Source organism: Lepidochelys kempii, chromosome 2, assembly GCF_965140285.1.
Source record: "Lepidochelys kempii isolate rLepKem1 chromosome 2, rLepKem1.hap1, whole genome shotgun sequence".
In the NCBI taxonomy this organism is placed as follows: Eukaryota; Metazoa; Chordata; order Testudines; family Cheloniidae; genus Lepidochelys; species Lepidochelys kempii.
The window spans coordinates 197,074,961-197,093,009 of NC_136381.1; the positions used below are offsets into that span (position 1 = coordinate 197,074,961).

Here is an 18,049-nt window from a genome sequence, read left to right on the forward strand (position 1 = left end):
TTTTTAAAAAAACAACAAAACAACCAATAATAAAAACAACCCACTCATTTAAAAAAATCTGCTCCTCTTACTGGAAGCTTCAGAGCGGGCATGTCTGTAAAGTGAACTCCAAGTCTCTTCCAGAAATACTGATAATGGCAAAAAACCTGCTTAAAATCATATCAGTGCAAAACCAACACTATCCAGACTCCTTAGAGAAAGACCTGAAATGAACTCAGGCATTTATCTCTGTACGCAGTTCTTCTTATCTGGTTTTTAATTCACAGAAATCTAAGAGCCGTTGATCTGACTATTTTTTCTCAAGATATCTGAGTTAAAGAGATACATATATCATCTTGTCTATCTTACTCTTTTAATAAACACAGATGCATAGTAAGAGTAATTTTAAACACCACGGTTTGCTTTTAGATATTCGCCATGTATGAAACACTGTCAATAATATGTAAGTTATAGCAAGATTATCACCTGACCTGGTAAACTGTACCTTTTCTCATGTGAGTAAAGTTAGTTATTCATATGTTTGCGCAAGATACAGCCCTATGACATACATAAACCTAGAAGGATTAGATTTTTGTCGGTAAATATCTATTTCATTGTACCAGCAAAACCAATTAAACATATTTCCATTGCTGATTGCCTATCTGTAAATTTTGGTTAAGTAAGAAAAATGCTGCTTGAGAACTTAAATAAGTTTGATTTAAGGATATTCACTTTGTATCTTTTGATGTGATGTCAACAATTTGTGTTTTAATGTTTATAAAGTGTTAGCTTCTGGATCCTCAATGTCTACAATTATTTAATGATTGTCTAGCCCCTCCCTCTGTCTGACACCCCTCAATTTCCTGCAACAGTGAAAATTTAAATCAATATTTTTTTTAAATGCTGAAAAACAAACATCATCATCCATGGAAATTATAAAAACATAAACACTGAATTCTGCCAAGCCTAGCCATACAGGCAGATCCAACTGCTCTAAAAGGAGGGGGGGGATCTCATCTTACTCTCCCACTTTTGTTTTTTATTTAAACAGATTCACACTGAAAGAAGATCAACTAAAATACAACATCATTTGAGAATGATACTGCACTTTATAGCAACAGAAGTATTTTTAACTTAAGAATGTGTAAAAATACATGGCAAGTAGTACTGAAAGACGAACAAGCATATGTGTTTCTGATTTTCTAGGGAAGATGCAGCATACCAGAGTTAGATATTAACGTAGTCAAAAATATAATCAGTGTTCAAACAACATTTTAATTCCATTTAAACAACTGCATATATCTTAAAGACATCTGTCAGAGATATTTTTTAAAATGCTATAATGTACTGAACCAACCAAGAGCTAAGTACATACAAATTTCATTCCCAGAAATGTATTTCTCTATTTGCAAGTGTTTGCTTTTACTTTGGCAGTATCACACAGGCTCCAGCTAGACTTTTGAGCCCTGGCGACAGTCCAGGTTGCAGATGGTTGAAAATGCAGCCTGAAATCAGTGTGCGGTTGATGAATTACTCCTTACACCTGACCCCTACCTCACACCAGGCACCAAACACAATCTGAACACTACCAGTCAGAAAAAGCCCTGTCAGGCATCTTAGTATCTGGAACTCTTTCTTCTAGGCCTTCTGTATGTCCAGATGGCCCAAAGTGGGGAATGCAGTAAACTGACTAAACTGTAATGTGAGTGAGAAAAGAATTCTGGCTCAGTAAGTGCAAGGTAGTGGAGAGGTATGGAGAGCTGTGTGTGGGTTCTAGAGATTTGTTTTATAAATGAGGCTGATACAGGGAAGAAGAAGTGTTCCAGCACACAAACAACTCAAAGCAGTTCTTGACTTGCTCAGGTCAAAGAATGACTTAAAAATGGAAAAAAGAAAAAAAAGGAGAGAGAATGGAGGATTTCATTCTTTTTAAAAAAATGTTCATACCCAAAGTGACTTTTAAAAAGTGTAACAATTTCAGCACTATACTAGCTTGAATTTCCAGGGCTTCTTTCTCAAGTTTGTGCAAATATTGTCACACATCTGCCTCACTTACCAATTCATTCTTTTTCATACCCCTTTTTGTTTACTTTTCTGTTAACATCCATGCCAGATGGGTTTTTATTCACACAGATGTTGTGAAATAGCTGTTCTTCCTATTACACATATGTGCAAGGCAGGGTGTTTGCACACAGGTATTCACTACTGGTGCCACCCTCTGTTTCAGCCATCCAATCAGGAACCGGAGTTAATACCATGTGACTTCGGTGACCAATGAATAATAAATAGTGAACAGACAAAGATCTAGCAAAGCAAATAGTATATGAAAAACTGGTAAGCGGAAATATGTTCATATAAAGTGCCGGTCAAACGATCGTGAAAAATAAATCCAGAATAATCAATGTGTGTCCGCAGGTAACTGCAAACAGAAAATGACTCAATTTATTCAATGCTCTGTTTTCTAAGAATGGTCTTCCCAGCCTTAATTCTGACCATGAGCTGCAAAGGCCAAAGGAAAGACGCAAGCACTATTACTTCAAAAGACTCCATCAAATATGTAAAACCATGTGGGCGACATCTTTTTTTCCTCATGCCATTCCTAATCATTAAATGAAATTACACATCACTCAGTCTTTTCTCCCAATGTTTAAAAAAAAAGAACTACTCTGTCAGGCAAGAGATCAAAAATGGAAATTCAAAGACTGAGGCAAGATTAGGTACTATGATATTCTTATAAGTGGATTTCTACAACACAGTTACATAAACTAGTTGGTTTCTTAGTTATGTTGTCAACACACACACACCACTCGAGTAACATTTCATTGTCAAGCAGTTCAAAATAAAATCAGAGTTCCCTAAACTATAGGAAATAGTGTCATATGCATGTGACATGTGAACATATTCTTTGCAGCAAGAACACATGAAGCCACATATTCCTAATTTATAACAGTAACAAACATGTTTGATTTTAAATAGAATTCATAACATGCCTAGAATAAGCAAGTTCTACTCTCAGGACTTAACTAAGAAAGTTCAGACAATTCAAGCTAATTCAGTAGTGAGCCAGTTTCATGACAGAAAGAAAAAAATACCTTTTCTTTCAATCCCTCTGTTTGTCCTTACGGGACATATTAAAGACATTATAATCTCCTTTACAAAACTGAACCTTTTAAAATTTTTGAATTATAGTGGGTTTGTATGAAACAGCCATTAAAGTTTTAACTTCAGTGGTGGCATCTTATAATTAAGATGCTCAACTAATTTGAATAATCAGACTGTGTGTTTCATGTTCTGCATGAGGCATTTGTAAAACCTGAGACAATCACCCAAACATGTGGATCCTATTCTTCTATTTAACATTCTTTAGACCATACAGTTATTAATGTACACCATTATCGCTTAACAACATGTTAGCTATATTAGAAGGTACAAATGTGGACTATATATCTTGTGAACTTTATTCAAACCTGTACAAAACCCCTCCAAAAAGCTGTGCTACACAGTACTATTGTACTTTTTCAGAACAGCTGAGATTAATTTATAGTGTGAGCAAAGCAAAAGCAAAGCACTTGATCTGAGAATGTGAGGAAAACATTTAAATTTCAGAACACTGTATATTTAATGTCCTGTTGCTCTGTGCTTTATGCATTGAACAAAAATGGCCCCAGAAAGCCTAAAATTCCTTTATATGATTTTAAGTTAATGCATTCCCCATTCCCTGTGTATGAATATCCAGATATGAACACACATTCACAGCTGAATTCTAAAATTTTGTTTAACACAATAAGCAGCATAGTTTCCAGAAAATAAAACAGTTGTGAATTTCATAGCAGAGTTGAAATCATACAGTGGTATATGAGTATGTGTTATCGTGATAACTGATACAGTTCTCTATCATGTTATTTGATTACCCAAATATTGGCTTTAGACATAGAATGGATCTAAATACTCTAAAATGTCCCAGAAGCTGATGGCTAGCTTTAAGATAACAAAATCCAGATGCTGCCTGTCTGCACTACTCTAAACTCTTTAGGACTATAGTACAGAAATATATATGTGTGTATTTATTTTATTACTTAGGTTTGAGAGAGAAAAATTAATGCCATATAATATTACAAATCTACAATAAATTTTATCTACCCTTGCAAAAATAATGCTTGTGTTCAAATGTATATTTACACTCACATGCACACACATACAACTTTTCACAAGAGTAGATAATTTTATACTCTATAACACAATAGATAATTATAGATAATATATAATTAAGTAATATTAATTTATTCTCCAAAACCTTCAGGTTAAAAAGTCATTGTGTGGAAAGCATTGTCACTTTCAACTGGATCACAAGGCTAATTTCCCCAAAAAGCATATTTTACAAAATAGAAAGGGAAGTTAAAAAAAGAGGACTGGCAAAATTTAAGTTACATGAGTAAAAGAGATGTCCAGTATTTCTCATCCAGTACTTGACGCTATTGTTCTTTCAAAAAAATATCCATAAAGTGTTTCATGTCTTTCCTCAAAACCTGGCATCGGTCTGCATCCCCAATCCTCCAAACAGTTGAAGCTACAGCCAATATTGCAGTCAAGCTAGCAACGGGATGCTGCTGCTGCTGCTGCACAATACGGACTAAATGGTCACAAAGGTAAAATGCTATTTGAATCGACCTTGAGGGGGAAAAATGGTGAAACAATTACCCCCCGCCCTGCCCCCAAAATGGGTTGTTCTCACACAAAAATGCTGCACAGTATAGTTAGAGAAAGCACACAGCAAACAAATGAGAGGTAATCATGTTATGAATTACAAGGCTATAATCACATTGAGTGGTTCTGGTGTCATCACAACTCCAGCCAGCCTTAGTCTCCATTTTCACAATTAGTTAATTTATATAATGCAGGGGTCTGGCTATAATCGTTAACAGAAAAGTAATTTTATTGGCAAGGAAACGTAACTTGGCCTTTCAATAATAACTAGCTCAACATGTTTGAGACCAAAAGTAAACCCCCCTCCCCAAAGTCAGATGTGTCCTATGTGCTTAAAACTGCCATTTAAATTGGGGTGACGTGTGTTTGGGGGCTGGAGGTTACTGGGTTTTTTTTTTTTTTGGCTTTAAAAAAAAAAAAAGAATGTTAGTTCATTGACTCAAACTGTTAAGCTTTGGCTGTGAGGTTGCACTTTTCTTTACGATGCCCTAACTGGTTTGCAAAGTTGTTTTTGTTACTGGTTGCAAAAGAGACCCTTTTGGGCAGCAGATTATGGTACAATGTCATTAGGGAAAAACAAAGCATGATTTAACTAATTAAAATCCAGGTGTCATGGACTTCATTCAGTCTTGTTGGGAGATGCAGACTGGCCTTCCAGGGCCACTGACATTGAAAAAAAATGAAACCATGTTTGGTGCTTTTTCTGAGAGTAGCTACTATCTATTTCTAGCCCTATCAAATGTAACAGCATGCAGCCAGATCATTCTCAATATTTAATGCAACATTAAAACCAGTTCAATACATCAGAGCAAACTCCAAAAGATTTACAGTAGGTTAGTGCCTTGTCCACCCCAGAACCACACAGCATCTCAGACTTCACTGATTAAAAGTTTCAGTATCCACTGCGTCTCTGCTAATGGCAAAATGCTTTTGAATGCCAAATAAATTGTACAGATCACTGAAACCGTATTTGCATGCCTGATTCTGTCCAGAGCGATCTCCAGCCTATCGCATCATCATGTATACTTGGCTTCGATAATAGTAACCACATTTATTGTGGGAAGAAGGGAGTCAAAGGGATTAACTAAAGATAGTAGTCAACATAAATAAATAAATAAATAAATAAATGCATAAACCCTAACCTTCCTGTTTCTGGCTATTAGCTCTGCCTGACATGATACTGAATTCAAGGGGAAAAACAAACAAACAAAAAAACCCTGTAATTTATGCAACTCCACCACCCATCCTTCATATGATATCACATTAACACTGCTGGACAGGCAGGGAACTGCTGTACCATACCTTGGTTTGGAGATAATGAGGGTAGTAGTAAGTGTACTGAGGGTACATTGGCTGCTGTTCCAAGCGTTTGCCCATGTAGCTGGAATCTTTCTCTCCGATGCAGGGAACTCGTTGACAGGGTGTAGTGCCCCAGGCCTTTCTTCCTCTTAAACCACTATTCCTGACAGTACTGATGAGGCTTTCGAGACTTCCTTGCCTTCTACTGCTCACAAGGTCCAACACAGCAAGAATAAAAACAAAAACAAAATATAGTAGAGCTAAAAAAAAAAAACCCAACCAAAAAAAAAAACCTTGCCTTGTCCCCCCCCCACCCACCCACCCACCCACACACGCCCTCCTGCACTCAGGATACAGCGTTTTCCTTCCTAGCCCGTTTGTCTGGAGTAATGTCAATTGCCAGTGTCTGTAGGGGAAAAGTCCTGTGAGAGAAACGAGCAAGACAGTGGAACTCCAACCCGCTTTTCCTCGCTCTCTTCTTCCTCACCCCAACCCCCCTCCCCTTTATTATTTAAAAAATAAAATAAAAAAAAATTATTTTTTTTTTTTTAAAAAAAAGCAGCTTTCCACAGCCTACTTGCTGCTAGCCCCTCTCACGGTGTGACATGGTGTTCAGGGCTTGGCTTGTCTTTCATTCAAACCCCCTCCTTCCAGCCGGTGTGGGTGGAACTACAGCGAGCCTCTCCCTCGAGAAGCAGACGCAGTCCAGAAGGCTGCAGTATTTCCTCCAAGAAGAGACCGCCTGCTTTTCTCAGCCCCTGCTGCAAGCGAAGTCCCGATTCCCTCTGCTGGCTATCTCGGAAAGCAAAGCAATTTTACAGCAGCGCTTGCCGGTGTAACTTGCACCCGGGGAACTTCAAATACCGGCAGTGGATTCTGCACTTCACAAAGTCACAGAACAAACCAGCCAAACAGTAAACCAGGAGCACAGAATACCTGGGACCCAAAGAAATTGCTGCAAAGGATGAGCCTTTAAAAAAAAAAAGCCTTTGATATTTTGTGACGCTGTTAAAAAAAAAAAAAGAACGAACGAACCCACAAGGTCAAAGAATCTATTAGGAGATCAGCAACAGATTCTCCAACATGGGATTGTTTTAAGCAGAAAACTAATTTGTACAATAATCTACCGCCGCACAGAAACAAACAGGGGGTAAAAAGGGCTATGCATATTAAGTGTTCACTTTGACAGATCCAGTATATTAAGACTTGTTTCAGTCATTTATTTAGATTTATAACAAAGTGGGGGAGGGGATCACCTCTCCTGAGCTTTTCATGACTTTCATATAATTTTAAAAATACCCTTCATGAGCCTCAGATAATCCATCACACCATCCCCTGGCAACATCCCACAGCACCCAGAAGTACCAGTCACACACACTTGTACCATGAACCTTACCGCTGCTCCCTAAAAGCCAGAGTAAAGAGACAGTGCTTGCAAGAGATTCAAGCTGATTCTGACCAACTTAAGCAAAAATTTTGAATATTATATTATCTGAAGGGACCTGCTTTATATGTATATAAATCACCTGTAACGTTTCTGGGCACTGTACAAATAAATAAGTAAATATACTGTGTCTTATTGTGTGTACAAATCCCAGGTTTAAATTTTAAAATCACGTATTCCTTTGACACATCATTTAATTTGTGGATCTGTCTTTAGTGGCCTCACTATTTTCTTTTTTTTAATTTACAATTACTGGGCAGTGGTTTCCTTTGTTTTTATTCAAATCATATGTAATATTTCAGCAGGATTGTCAGCTGCTGTATTATCAACCAAATTGATTTTAGAGGGAAAAGTAGATCTTTAAAGGGACACTTCTCAAGGCTGGTAAGGTCTAAAATTAGACCTGCCAGCTGTGTTTTGGTTTGTGGGCACACACTTGCATGTGATACAGGCATGCAAACATCACATTCTACTCTGCTTTGTCAGACTGCTGTTCTTGTAAGCAAGCATGGCATTAAGTTGAGCAAGGATTCATATACATCCCCACAGCCTGCCAGTTACACCAGCAAAAAAGGACAAAGTAGAGAGGCAGAGCAAAAGTGTGACACACATGTGTGAATCACTGCAATCACAGAATGCATGGTTTCACTTCCTCAGTAGCTATTTTTTAATTTTAGTACTTAAACAGCACTCTGCGTCATGCAACGGAAGCTCCTAGGTGCTGAGTTCTTTCAAAAATCTGGCTCCAATTGTGGGAGCTGAGCACTTGACAATCTGCCCCATATCTCCAAAGCACTGTACAAATGTTAACTGTTAATTCTCACAACACTCTTGTGAGATGAGTAGGTGATTTTTATTATCTCCATTTTACAGATGTGGAAACAGACTCAGAGAGGCTAAGAGCTTGATCCTGAAACACAAAGTAGGTCCAAAAAGGTTTCTGAAACTGTGATAGCCGTATATCTATAGCGAATCTGACTCTGGAAAGCCAGGTCGGGGAAGAAAGCCCTGGGTATCCTGGAGTAATGGGATGAAATCATAAATGTGAAAGATTAAATATAAAAGAAAAAACTTCCTGACTGAGATGAGATCAATTTAAATGTATAATAGACTTTCCAACATTCATAGATCTTTTTTTAAGGCGAGAAAGAAGTATTTTGATCATCTAGTCTGATTTCCTGCACACAGGCCACAAAATTTCACCAAATGATTCCTTAAAACAAAGTACAGGAAGCCCTATCACAAACACTGAAGAGTAGATTGGACAAAGCACTGGAAAAATATATAATACTATAGTAAAGAAACTTGTAATGGACTATATAAGGTCTTTTCCATCTCTAATATCTGTAATGCTAAGTACAAAACCAAGTCATGCTCTAATCTGTACAAACTAAGCAAACCATTACTAGTAAATTTCCTGTTTCTGCTAGATAGCAAGTATTTACATCAACAAAGTGCTTTAATGCCATTGGTATTTTCCACACAAATTAATGTAGTCCAGACATATTTTGGATGAAGACATAATTCTATGGAGTAATTACTGAGTTTTAGGTATATATTCTCTAATTTTCCACTGGTAAGAACTTTCAGTTGCAACTGCTAGTGCTCTGCTAAAGCAGCACAAAGTAAAGGTTCAGAAAGGTTCGTGAAAGTGTGATAGCTATAAAGCTAGAGTGAAACAGCCATTATTAGCCTAACTTTTAAAATCTCAGCCACTCTTTCTGACATCTGTTTGTTCATGGAGGTCTAGCTGTCAGCTCAAACTCAACATGGCTAAAACAGAGCTCCCGGGGGTGTGTCTACACTGCCATTAAACACCTGCGGCTGGCCTGTGCCAGCTGACTCAGGCTCACAGGGTTCAGGCTAAGGGACTGTTTAATTGCGGTATAGATGATTGGGCGCAGAATGCAGCCCAAGCTCTGGCACCCTCCCACCTCGCAGGGTCCTAGAGCTCAGGCTCCAGCCCAAGCATCTACACTGCAGCTAAACAGCCCCTTAGCCCGAGCCAGCTGGCACAGGCCAGCTGCAAGTTTTTAATTGCAGTGTAAACATACCAGTCGTCTTCTCCCCAAGCACTCCCAGCTATCTCCTCTCTTGATCACAGGGGACAACGCCACCATTACCGTGCCTGTCACTGTGGCCCATAACCTGGGCCTCATCTTCAACTTGGAGCAGACCCCTCTCAAGGTCCTCACATCCAGGCTACACCTAAATCTTGCAGATTCTTTCTGCATAAAATCTCTAAGGGCACGTCTACACAAGAACTTACAGCATGGCAAGCTGGGGTATTAATCTACAGAGCTCCAGTGGGCCATGCGCTGTCTGTGTGGCCCCTGTCGTTGCACATGACAAGTTCTCTAGTGAGCTTTAACCTACTGCTGTTTCAAACCACTGTACGTCAGTGAACACGAGGAAACTTCTAGTCCACCGTAGCAGGACAGTTAGCACATGGCATGCTGGAGCTCTGTAGATTTACACCCCAGCCTGCCATGGTCAGTCAGTCCCAGTAGACATGCCCTAAGATACAGCACTTCCTCTCTACGCAGCTAAAACTCTCCTCATATCATGGCTGGGCAATTGCAACATCCTTGACAATGCAATCTTGCCCTCTTCCTACCCAGAGTGCTGCTGCAAAGAATTTTCCTAGCCTGTCGCTTTGGCCATGTCACCCTGCTTTTTGCATTCCTCCGTGGACTCTCTCTTCTCTGTCATATCAAACATAAGCTGCTTGTCTTCACCTTCAACACCCTTCAAAACCTATCATTCACTACTGAAATATCAACTCCCACCTCTGATTGAGGAATGACGCCTGCCTCTCTCTCTCCTACATGTTAAATGTTCAAGCAGGCACCTTTTTGCTTTCTCCCAGGCAGCCCCTCCCGCTTCAGAGGAGCTCCCTGTAAACATACACAAAGCTAACACATTATCCACCTTTCAATCCCTCCTTAAAACTCTCCTTTGCCGTGAGACGCCTACAAAAATACATGACAACAGTCAGGCTGCTAGTGTGCTTAGATCGCTGCCGATCATGCTGACCAGTATTGTCTCGCTGTTCCCTTGTACTCCCCAGTTGGTCTGTCTCTATCCATCTCTTGTCTTTTGCCTTATACATGGTTTGTAAATTCTTTGTCTTTTTGTTCTCTGTTTGTACAGAATCTAGAACAATGGAGCCCTGGCCCTTGAGGAGGGATTCTAGGCTCTGTGGTGATAAAAATAAACAATAAGCAGCAGCAACCGGCATAATGTAGAGTCAGTCAAGACAGGATTAGGTCTTGAATCTTTTCTGTCCTACTGATCAGCACTATTTTCCGTGCACATGGCCATGAGAATGTAGATGCTGACTGGTTTAAGTCCATGTCTATATGTACAGTACTACAGCAGCGAAGCTCTCCTGCCAGCATAGCTTCTGTGCACCTGAGCACTTATGTTGGTGTAATTTATGTCACTCGGGGGGGAGGGGTGGAATATTCATGCCCCTGAGCAACATACATTTTGCCAACATAGGTTTTGTCTACACCAGAGCCTAAGACACTGTGCAATTGTGCTCTCTTTACAAGCTAACCTACCTACAGTAACTATGGACAAAAGTCCTATTGCAAGATCCACCTGGAGAGTGCTTGATTTAGAGCCCATGTATAAGATACAAAAGGTCATGAGTTCCCTGCTCTGCCACAGACTGCCTGCATGACCATGGGTAAGTCACTTAGCCTCTCTGTGCTTCCATTCTCCCATTTGTAAAATGGGAATAATAGTACTTCCCTACCCCAACAGGGGTGTTGTGAAGATAACTACATTGACAACTGTGAGGCGCTCAGATACTGCCATAATAGGGCTCATAAAAGTACGTTAGACTAACAGACTAGTTCAAGACTCAAAAAAGTCTCAGAGGATCAGATCCTGAATGCTTTTCCTATTGAAGACAAAGGCAAGACTCCCACTGATGTCAAAGGCAGAAGAATCCAGCCCTCAGTGTTTCAGTCCCTCTGCATTCTTCCCAAGCCCATTACATTCCCCATTTCTCCTCTAGGGCAGAGGACCAGTACAAGTTTCTCTACTTAAACTTTACAGGGGAGCTGTGAGCAGAGTAGCCACACAGGGGTGCCCGCATCCTACCTATATGCTGTGGAATGGATTCCTACCACAGGCCCACACTAAAGGGTGGGAAGTGGGAAGGAGGTGGCACAGGCGTTCACATTTACATAGATCCAGTGACCTAAACAACCTGCTTAACCAAGGCAAGCTGGGTGTAGCTGCTATTCCAGGACCTCTGTTAACTGGTCTGAGAAGGTGAATTTCAGCTACCTATCCTCTCCATATTCTCTGTGTAGAGAGCTGAAACATTCAAGCTTTACACAGATGGAGTAGACCTCACTTAGTGCTGGATCCTACAAGATGCTGAGCACTTTTAACTCTCACTGAAGTCAGCTCATCATTGGCACTCAGCACTTTGCAGGACTTGCCCTTAATCATGCGACACAGAAGTGAAGGGAATCAAAATGGGAATTTGATATGAAAGTGTGGGGGTTGTGAGAGAAAGGAAGGAAATTCAGTATTGAAAGGAAAAATGCAAATAACCAGCCAAAAAGCAGCCTCGGATAACGCTGCCTCTGAAAGAATACTGGTGATGGAAAATGGAAAATTTCCATTTGCAAAATACAGACATCAAAAAGATCATCTATGACTTGGGAGCACACTGTTTGAATAGATTCCCCTTCATTTTCTGGCCGGCGCATTTGAATAACTGAATCCACTTGCAAGCTGGAATAGCAGTTTGCCTACCGAGTGTTAAGTATAAATGCTACACAAAAGAAAAAACAAGCTGTTCAATCCCAATAAGCAACAGCCGACTAACTTCACAACTTTCTTCTTTCCTACTGGATGCTCATTATCAACTCAATAATGGAGCTAGTCATGAGAAGCTGGTAAGCAAGCCAAGTTCCAGGGCACCTGAAAAGAAATTACCATACACATCACCCAACGTGGGGGGATTTCACAAGACATACAGAGGAAAAAGAATATCTCCAAGAGGAAATTTAGAAATAAAATAAAATACACTGGAACAATCCAACTGTAAATCTGACAGCTACATAAATTCTGAGACAGACGCCAGAAGAGGCACCATCTTACTGATATTAACTCAACCAAAGCCATGTTTGAAAAGCTTGAAGCAGGTAAAAGCTAAATGGCGCACATGCGTGCGTACACACACACACACACAAAGAAAGAAAAAGCTTCTCTTGGGAGGCAGGGATAGAGGAATTAATTTGGTTTTTCACTTTATAAAATTTAAGTTTTCCCATTTATAACCAGGTAGGTGAAGAGAAAAGAAATGTGAAAAAGGATGCTCCCAGCAGGAGAAAATAATTCAGTAACTTTCTTATTTGCTAAGATGCAGTTCTACACACACACACTTTTTCAAAAAAATAATAAAGCCTTGTGTACAAGAAACTACAGTTTTTAGCTTTTAACACAAAAGTCTTGTTGATTTCCACCTACCTGAATCAAGGAGGAATTCAAAGAAATTCTAACCCCCTGCTCCTTAAAAGCAGAAATGTGTATTCCGAGAGCATTAACTTGCATCAAAACAATGTCAAAACTGTCTACGCAGGAACTAGAGAAAAATGTTCTTGTTTAGCAGCAGAAAGACAGCTGCCAACAACTAAAGAAATATAATAGGTAAAGAAAAAAAACCCAACAATTATCTTGGGCTTACATTTTTGACACGGTCTCTGCTTTTATTCTTCTCTATTTACTCATCAAAGCTATTTTCAAAGGAGACTATAGTGGTGCTTGACAGCTTGTTTACAATGGGTTACAAGAAGAATACTGATTTATTTCTAGATCTGTCAAGTTATAGATTCATAGATTCATAGATATTTAGGTCAGAAGGGACCATTATGATCATCTAGTCTGACCTCCTGCACAATGCAGGCCACAGAATTTCACCCACCACTCCTAAAAAAGACCTCACACCTATATCTGTGCTATTGAAGTCCTCAAATTGTAGTTTGAAGACCTCAAGGAGCAGAGAATCCTCCAGCAAGTGACCCGTGCCCCATGCTACAGAGGAAGGCGAAAAACCTCCAGGGCCTTCCAATCTGCCCTGGAGGAAAATTCCTTCCCGACCCCAAATATGGCGATCAGCTAAACCCTGAGCATATGGGCAAGATTCATCAGCCAGATACTACAGAAAATTCTTTCCCGGGTAACTTGGATCTTACCCCATCTAAAAACCCATCACAGGCCATTGGGCCTATTTACCATGAATATTTAATTACCAAAACCATGTTATCCCATCATACCATCTCCTCCATAAACTTATCGAGTTTAATCTTAAAGCAAGATAGATCTTTTGCCCCCACTACTTCCCTCGGAAGGCTATTCCAAAACTTCACTCCTCTGATGGTTAGAAACCTTCGTCTAATTTCTAATCTAAATTTCCTAGTGGCCAGTTTATATCCATTTGTTCTTGTGTCCACATTGGTATTGAGTTTAAATAATTCCTCTCCCTCTCTGGTATTTATCCCTCTGATATATTTATAGAGAGCAATCATATCTCCCCTCAACCTTCTTTTAGTTAGGCTAAACAAGCCAAGCTCCCTGAGTCTCCTTTCATAAGACAAGTTTTCCATTCCTCGGATCATCCTAGTAGCCCTTCTCTGTACCTGTTCCAGTTTGAATTCATCCTTCTTAAACATGGGAGACCAGAACTGCACACAGTATTCCAGGTGAGGTCTCACCAGTGCCTTATATAACGGTACTAAAACCTCCTTATCCCTACTGGAAATACCTCTCCTGATGCATCCCAAGACGACATTAGCTTTTTTCACAGCCATATCACATTGGCAGCTCATAGTCAACCTATGATCAACCAATACTCCAAGGTCCTTTTCCTCCTCCGTTACTTCTAGTTGATGCGTCCCTAGCTTATAACTAAAATTCTTGTTATTAATCCCTAAATGCATGACCTTACACTTCTCACTATTAAATTTCATCCTATTCCTATTACTCCAGTTTACAAGGTCATCCAGATCCTCCTGTAGGGTATCCCTGTCCTTCTCTAAATTAGCAATACCTCCCAGCTTTGTATCATCTGCAAACTTTATTAGCACACTCCCACTTTTTGTGCCCAGGTCAGTAATAAAAAGATTAAATAAGATTGGTCCCAAAACTGATCCTTGAGGAACTCCACTGGTAACCTCCCTCCAACTTGACAGTTCACCTTTCAGTAGGACCCGTTGTAGTCTCCCCTTTAACCAATTCCCTATCCACCTTTCAATTTTCCTATTGATGCCCATCTTATCCAATTTAACTAATAATTCCCCATGTGGCACAGTATCAAACGCCTTACTAAAATCTAAATAAATTAGATCCACTGCGTTTCCTTTATCTAAAAAATCTGTTACTCTCTCAAAGAAGGAAATCAGGTTGGTTTGGCACGATCTACCTTTTGTAAAACCATGTTGTATTTTGTCCCATTTACCATTGACTTCAATGTCCTTAACTACCTTCTCCTTCAAAATTTTTTCCAAGACCTTGCATACTACAGATGTCAAACTAACAGGCCTATAATTACTTGGATCACTTTTTTTCCCTTTCTTAAAAATAGGAACTATGTTAGCAATTCTCCAATCATATGGTACAACCCCTGAATTTACAGATTCATTAAAAATTCTTGCTAATGGGCTTGCAATTTCTTGTGCCAATTCTTTTAATATTCTTGGATGAAGATTATCTGGGCCCCCCGATTTAGCCCCATTAAGCTGTTTGAGTTTTGCTTCTACCTCAGATATGGTGATGTCTACCTCCATATCCTCATTCCCATTTATCATGCTACCATTATCCCTAAGATCCTCTTTAGTCTTATTAAAGACTGAGGCAAAGTATTTGTTTAGATATTGGGCCATGCCTAGATTATCCTTGACCTCCACTCCATCCTCAGTTTTTAGCGGTCCCACTTCTTCTTTCTTTGTTTTTTTCCTATTTATATGACTATAGAACCTTTTACTATTGGTTTTAATTCCCTTTGCAAGGTCCAACTCTACTTGACTTTTAGCCTGTCTCACTTTATCCCTACATATTCTGACCTCAATAAGGTAGCTTTCCTTACTGATCCCTCCCTTCTTCCACTCCCTATATGCTTTCTGCTTTTTCTTAATTACCTCTCTAAGATGCTTGCTCATCCAGCTTGGTCTACAACTCCTGCCTATGAATTTTTTCCCCTTTCTTGGGATGCAGGCTTCCGATAGCTTCTGCAGCTTTAATTTAAAATAATCCCAGGCCTCCTCTACCTTTAAACCCATAAATTCTTCAGTCCAATCCACTTCCCTAACTAATTTCCTTAATTTTTGAAAGTCAGCCCTTTTGAAATCAAAAACCCTAGTTGCAGATTTATTTTTGTTAATCCTTCCATTCAATTTGAACTGAATTAGCTCATGATCACTTGAGCCAAGATTATCCCCTACAACCATTTCCTCTATGAGATCCTCATTACTCGCCAAGACCAGATCTAAAATGGCATCCCCTCTAGTCGGTTCAGCAACTACTTGTTGAAGGAATCCATCAGCTATCGCATCTAGGAAAATCTGAGCCCTATTATTATTACTAGCACTCATCCTCCAGTCTATATCTGGGAAGTTAAAGTCTCCCATGATCACACAGTTTCCATTAATATTTACTTTATTAAAAACATTAAAAAGGGCTCTATCCATATCCAAATTAGATCCCGGTGGTCTATAGCACACCCCAAGCACTATCCTAGGGGAGGCTCTAATAGTTTTCTTCCCCAATTTAATTATTGCCCAGACAGACTCAGTCATATCCATTTCATCGCTTCTTATTTCTTTACATTCTATCTCATCATTGATATACAGTGCTACTCCACCACCTTTACCTTTATTTCGGTCTTTCCTAAACAGCACATACCCTTCAATACCTGTAGCCCAATCATGACTACTATTCCACCAGGTCTCTGTTATACCTATAATATCTGGTTTCACTTCCTGCACCAGTAACTCTAGTTCCTCCATTTTGTTACCTAGGCTCCTTGCATTAGTGTACAAACATCTTAATTTTTGCTGTTTGGCCTCACTCACATTCTGTACCCTATTAGGCACGGTTATTTTACTACCAGTATAACCTATTAGACTTGTATCTACACTGCCCTTCCTCCTACCTACAGCTGTATCCACTCTTACTTCATTTTCTTTCCACTCTATGCTAAATTCTGGCGTGGAGATTACCTGGACATCTCCCAACCATCTCCCCCAAATTCCTAGTTTAAAGCTCTCTTAATCAGTTGTGCCAGCCTCCATCCTAGAAGTCTATTTCCTTCCCTACTCAGATGAAGTCCATCCCGAGAGAACTGTCCTCTATCCATGAATGCCTCCCAATGGCCATACATCCCAAAGCCCTCCTTATAGCACCACTGCCTAAGCCATCTATTGATAGTCATAATCTTGTCACACCTTTGTTGCCCTTCTCTAGGAACAGGCAAAATCCCACTAAAGATCACCTGAGCCTCAATTTCCTTAAGCGTCCTCCCCAGCCTAACATAGTCTCCCTTAATACTTTCCAGTGAGAATCTAGCCGTATCATTTGTTCCCACATGAAGGATAATTAGGGGATTCTTTCCCGCTCCCTTTAGAATCCTTTTTAACCTCAGGTCTACATCCCGTATCTTAGCACCTGGAAGACAGCACACCCTCCTATTTTCTGGATCAGCTCTGGTTACAGGCCTATCTATTCTTCTCAATAAAGAGTCCCCAATCACATAGACCTGCCTTTTCCTAGTGACGGTGCTATTCTCCAGTCTATCCCCTGTTCCCTCTGGCTGCAAGTTTTTTCCATTCCCATTCTCCCTTGTAATCCTTTTTAACCCATCCTGTATCCTCCTGGGGCTCATATTTGGTGTAATCTCCATTAACTCTTCCCCTTTTCCTATAGGACTAACCGCTCTTCTCTTCTTCCTTGCCCTGTCACCTTCAGTGACTACCTGCTGAGCCCCTTCTTCATTTTCCAACTCTGCAAACCTATTCTGAAGCTCTATTTCTCCTTCACTAGCCCGTCTTTTCCTCTGCCTAGTTCTTTTAGTCACATGCTTCCACTGACCACTTTCCTCACCCAGTCTCCCCTCAAAATTCCCTAGTCCTGCTTCCATCTGCAAGTCTGAGCTTTTCCCTTCAGATACCTCATGTCTTTGCTCCATAATCTGCTCAAACCCCTTCCTAAACTCTACCAGACTTTCCACCTGCATCTCCAAACCTCTGATCTTTTCCTCCATCAGCTCTATCAGACGGCATTTCATGCAGACAAAACTCTTACCAGGTGCCCCCTCCAGGATCATGTACATACCACAGCTTCCACATCCAGTCATCTTCATTGTGTCATCTGCTGCATGGGTCACTCCCACTGCCACCTCTGAATCTGTCATAGCCTTCCCACCTAAATCCTGTTAATCTGGGAAACACAAACCACACCAAAACACCACCACCCACAGCAAAACCAAACCCCACACAAGCACCACAAGACAAACTCCGCTTTCAAACTCCCACTCAAACTCCCCTGTTTACAGCTCTGTTTGCTAGCTCCTGTGCTGCTGCAGCTGTCTGTGCTGCTGCCTGA

At 40.1% G+C, this 18,049-nt stretch overlaps 1 protein-coding gene across 5 annotated transcripts in view; it reads right to left on the reverse strand.

Moving 5' to 3' along the window:
* RBMS3 (RNA binding motif single stranded interacting protein 3) overlaps positions 1-18,049 on the reverse strand; it is a 918,866-nt gene that overhangs the window by 548,110 nt on the left and 352,707 nt on the right. For 2 of the 5 annotated variants that reach the window (XM_073333385.1, XM_073333383.1), the window contains exons 1-2: positions 6,560-6,754; positions 5,986-6,187 (exon numbers count right to left, since the gene is read on the reverse strand). The exons of 2 other annotated variants lie outside the window; for them this stretch is intronic. In XM_073333385.1, the coding sequence (XP_073189486.1) occupies positions 5,986-6,060 (75 nt within the window). In that variant the 5' untranslated portion in view covers positions 6,061-6,187; positions 6,560-6,754. Of the gene's footprint in view, positions 1-5,985; positions 6,229-6,559; positions 6,755-18,049 lie in introns of those variants that run through there. One more of the 5 variants, XM_073333384.1, reaches the window with a different exon arrangement.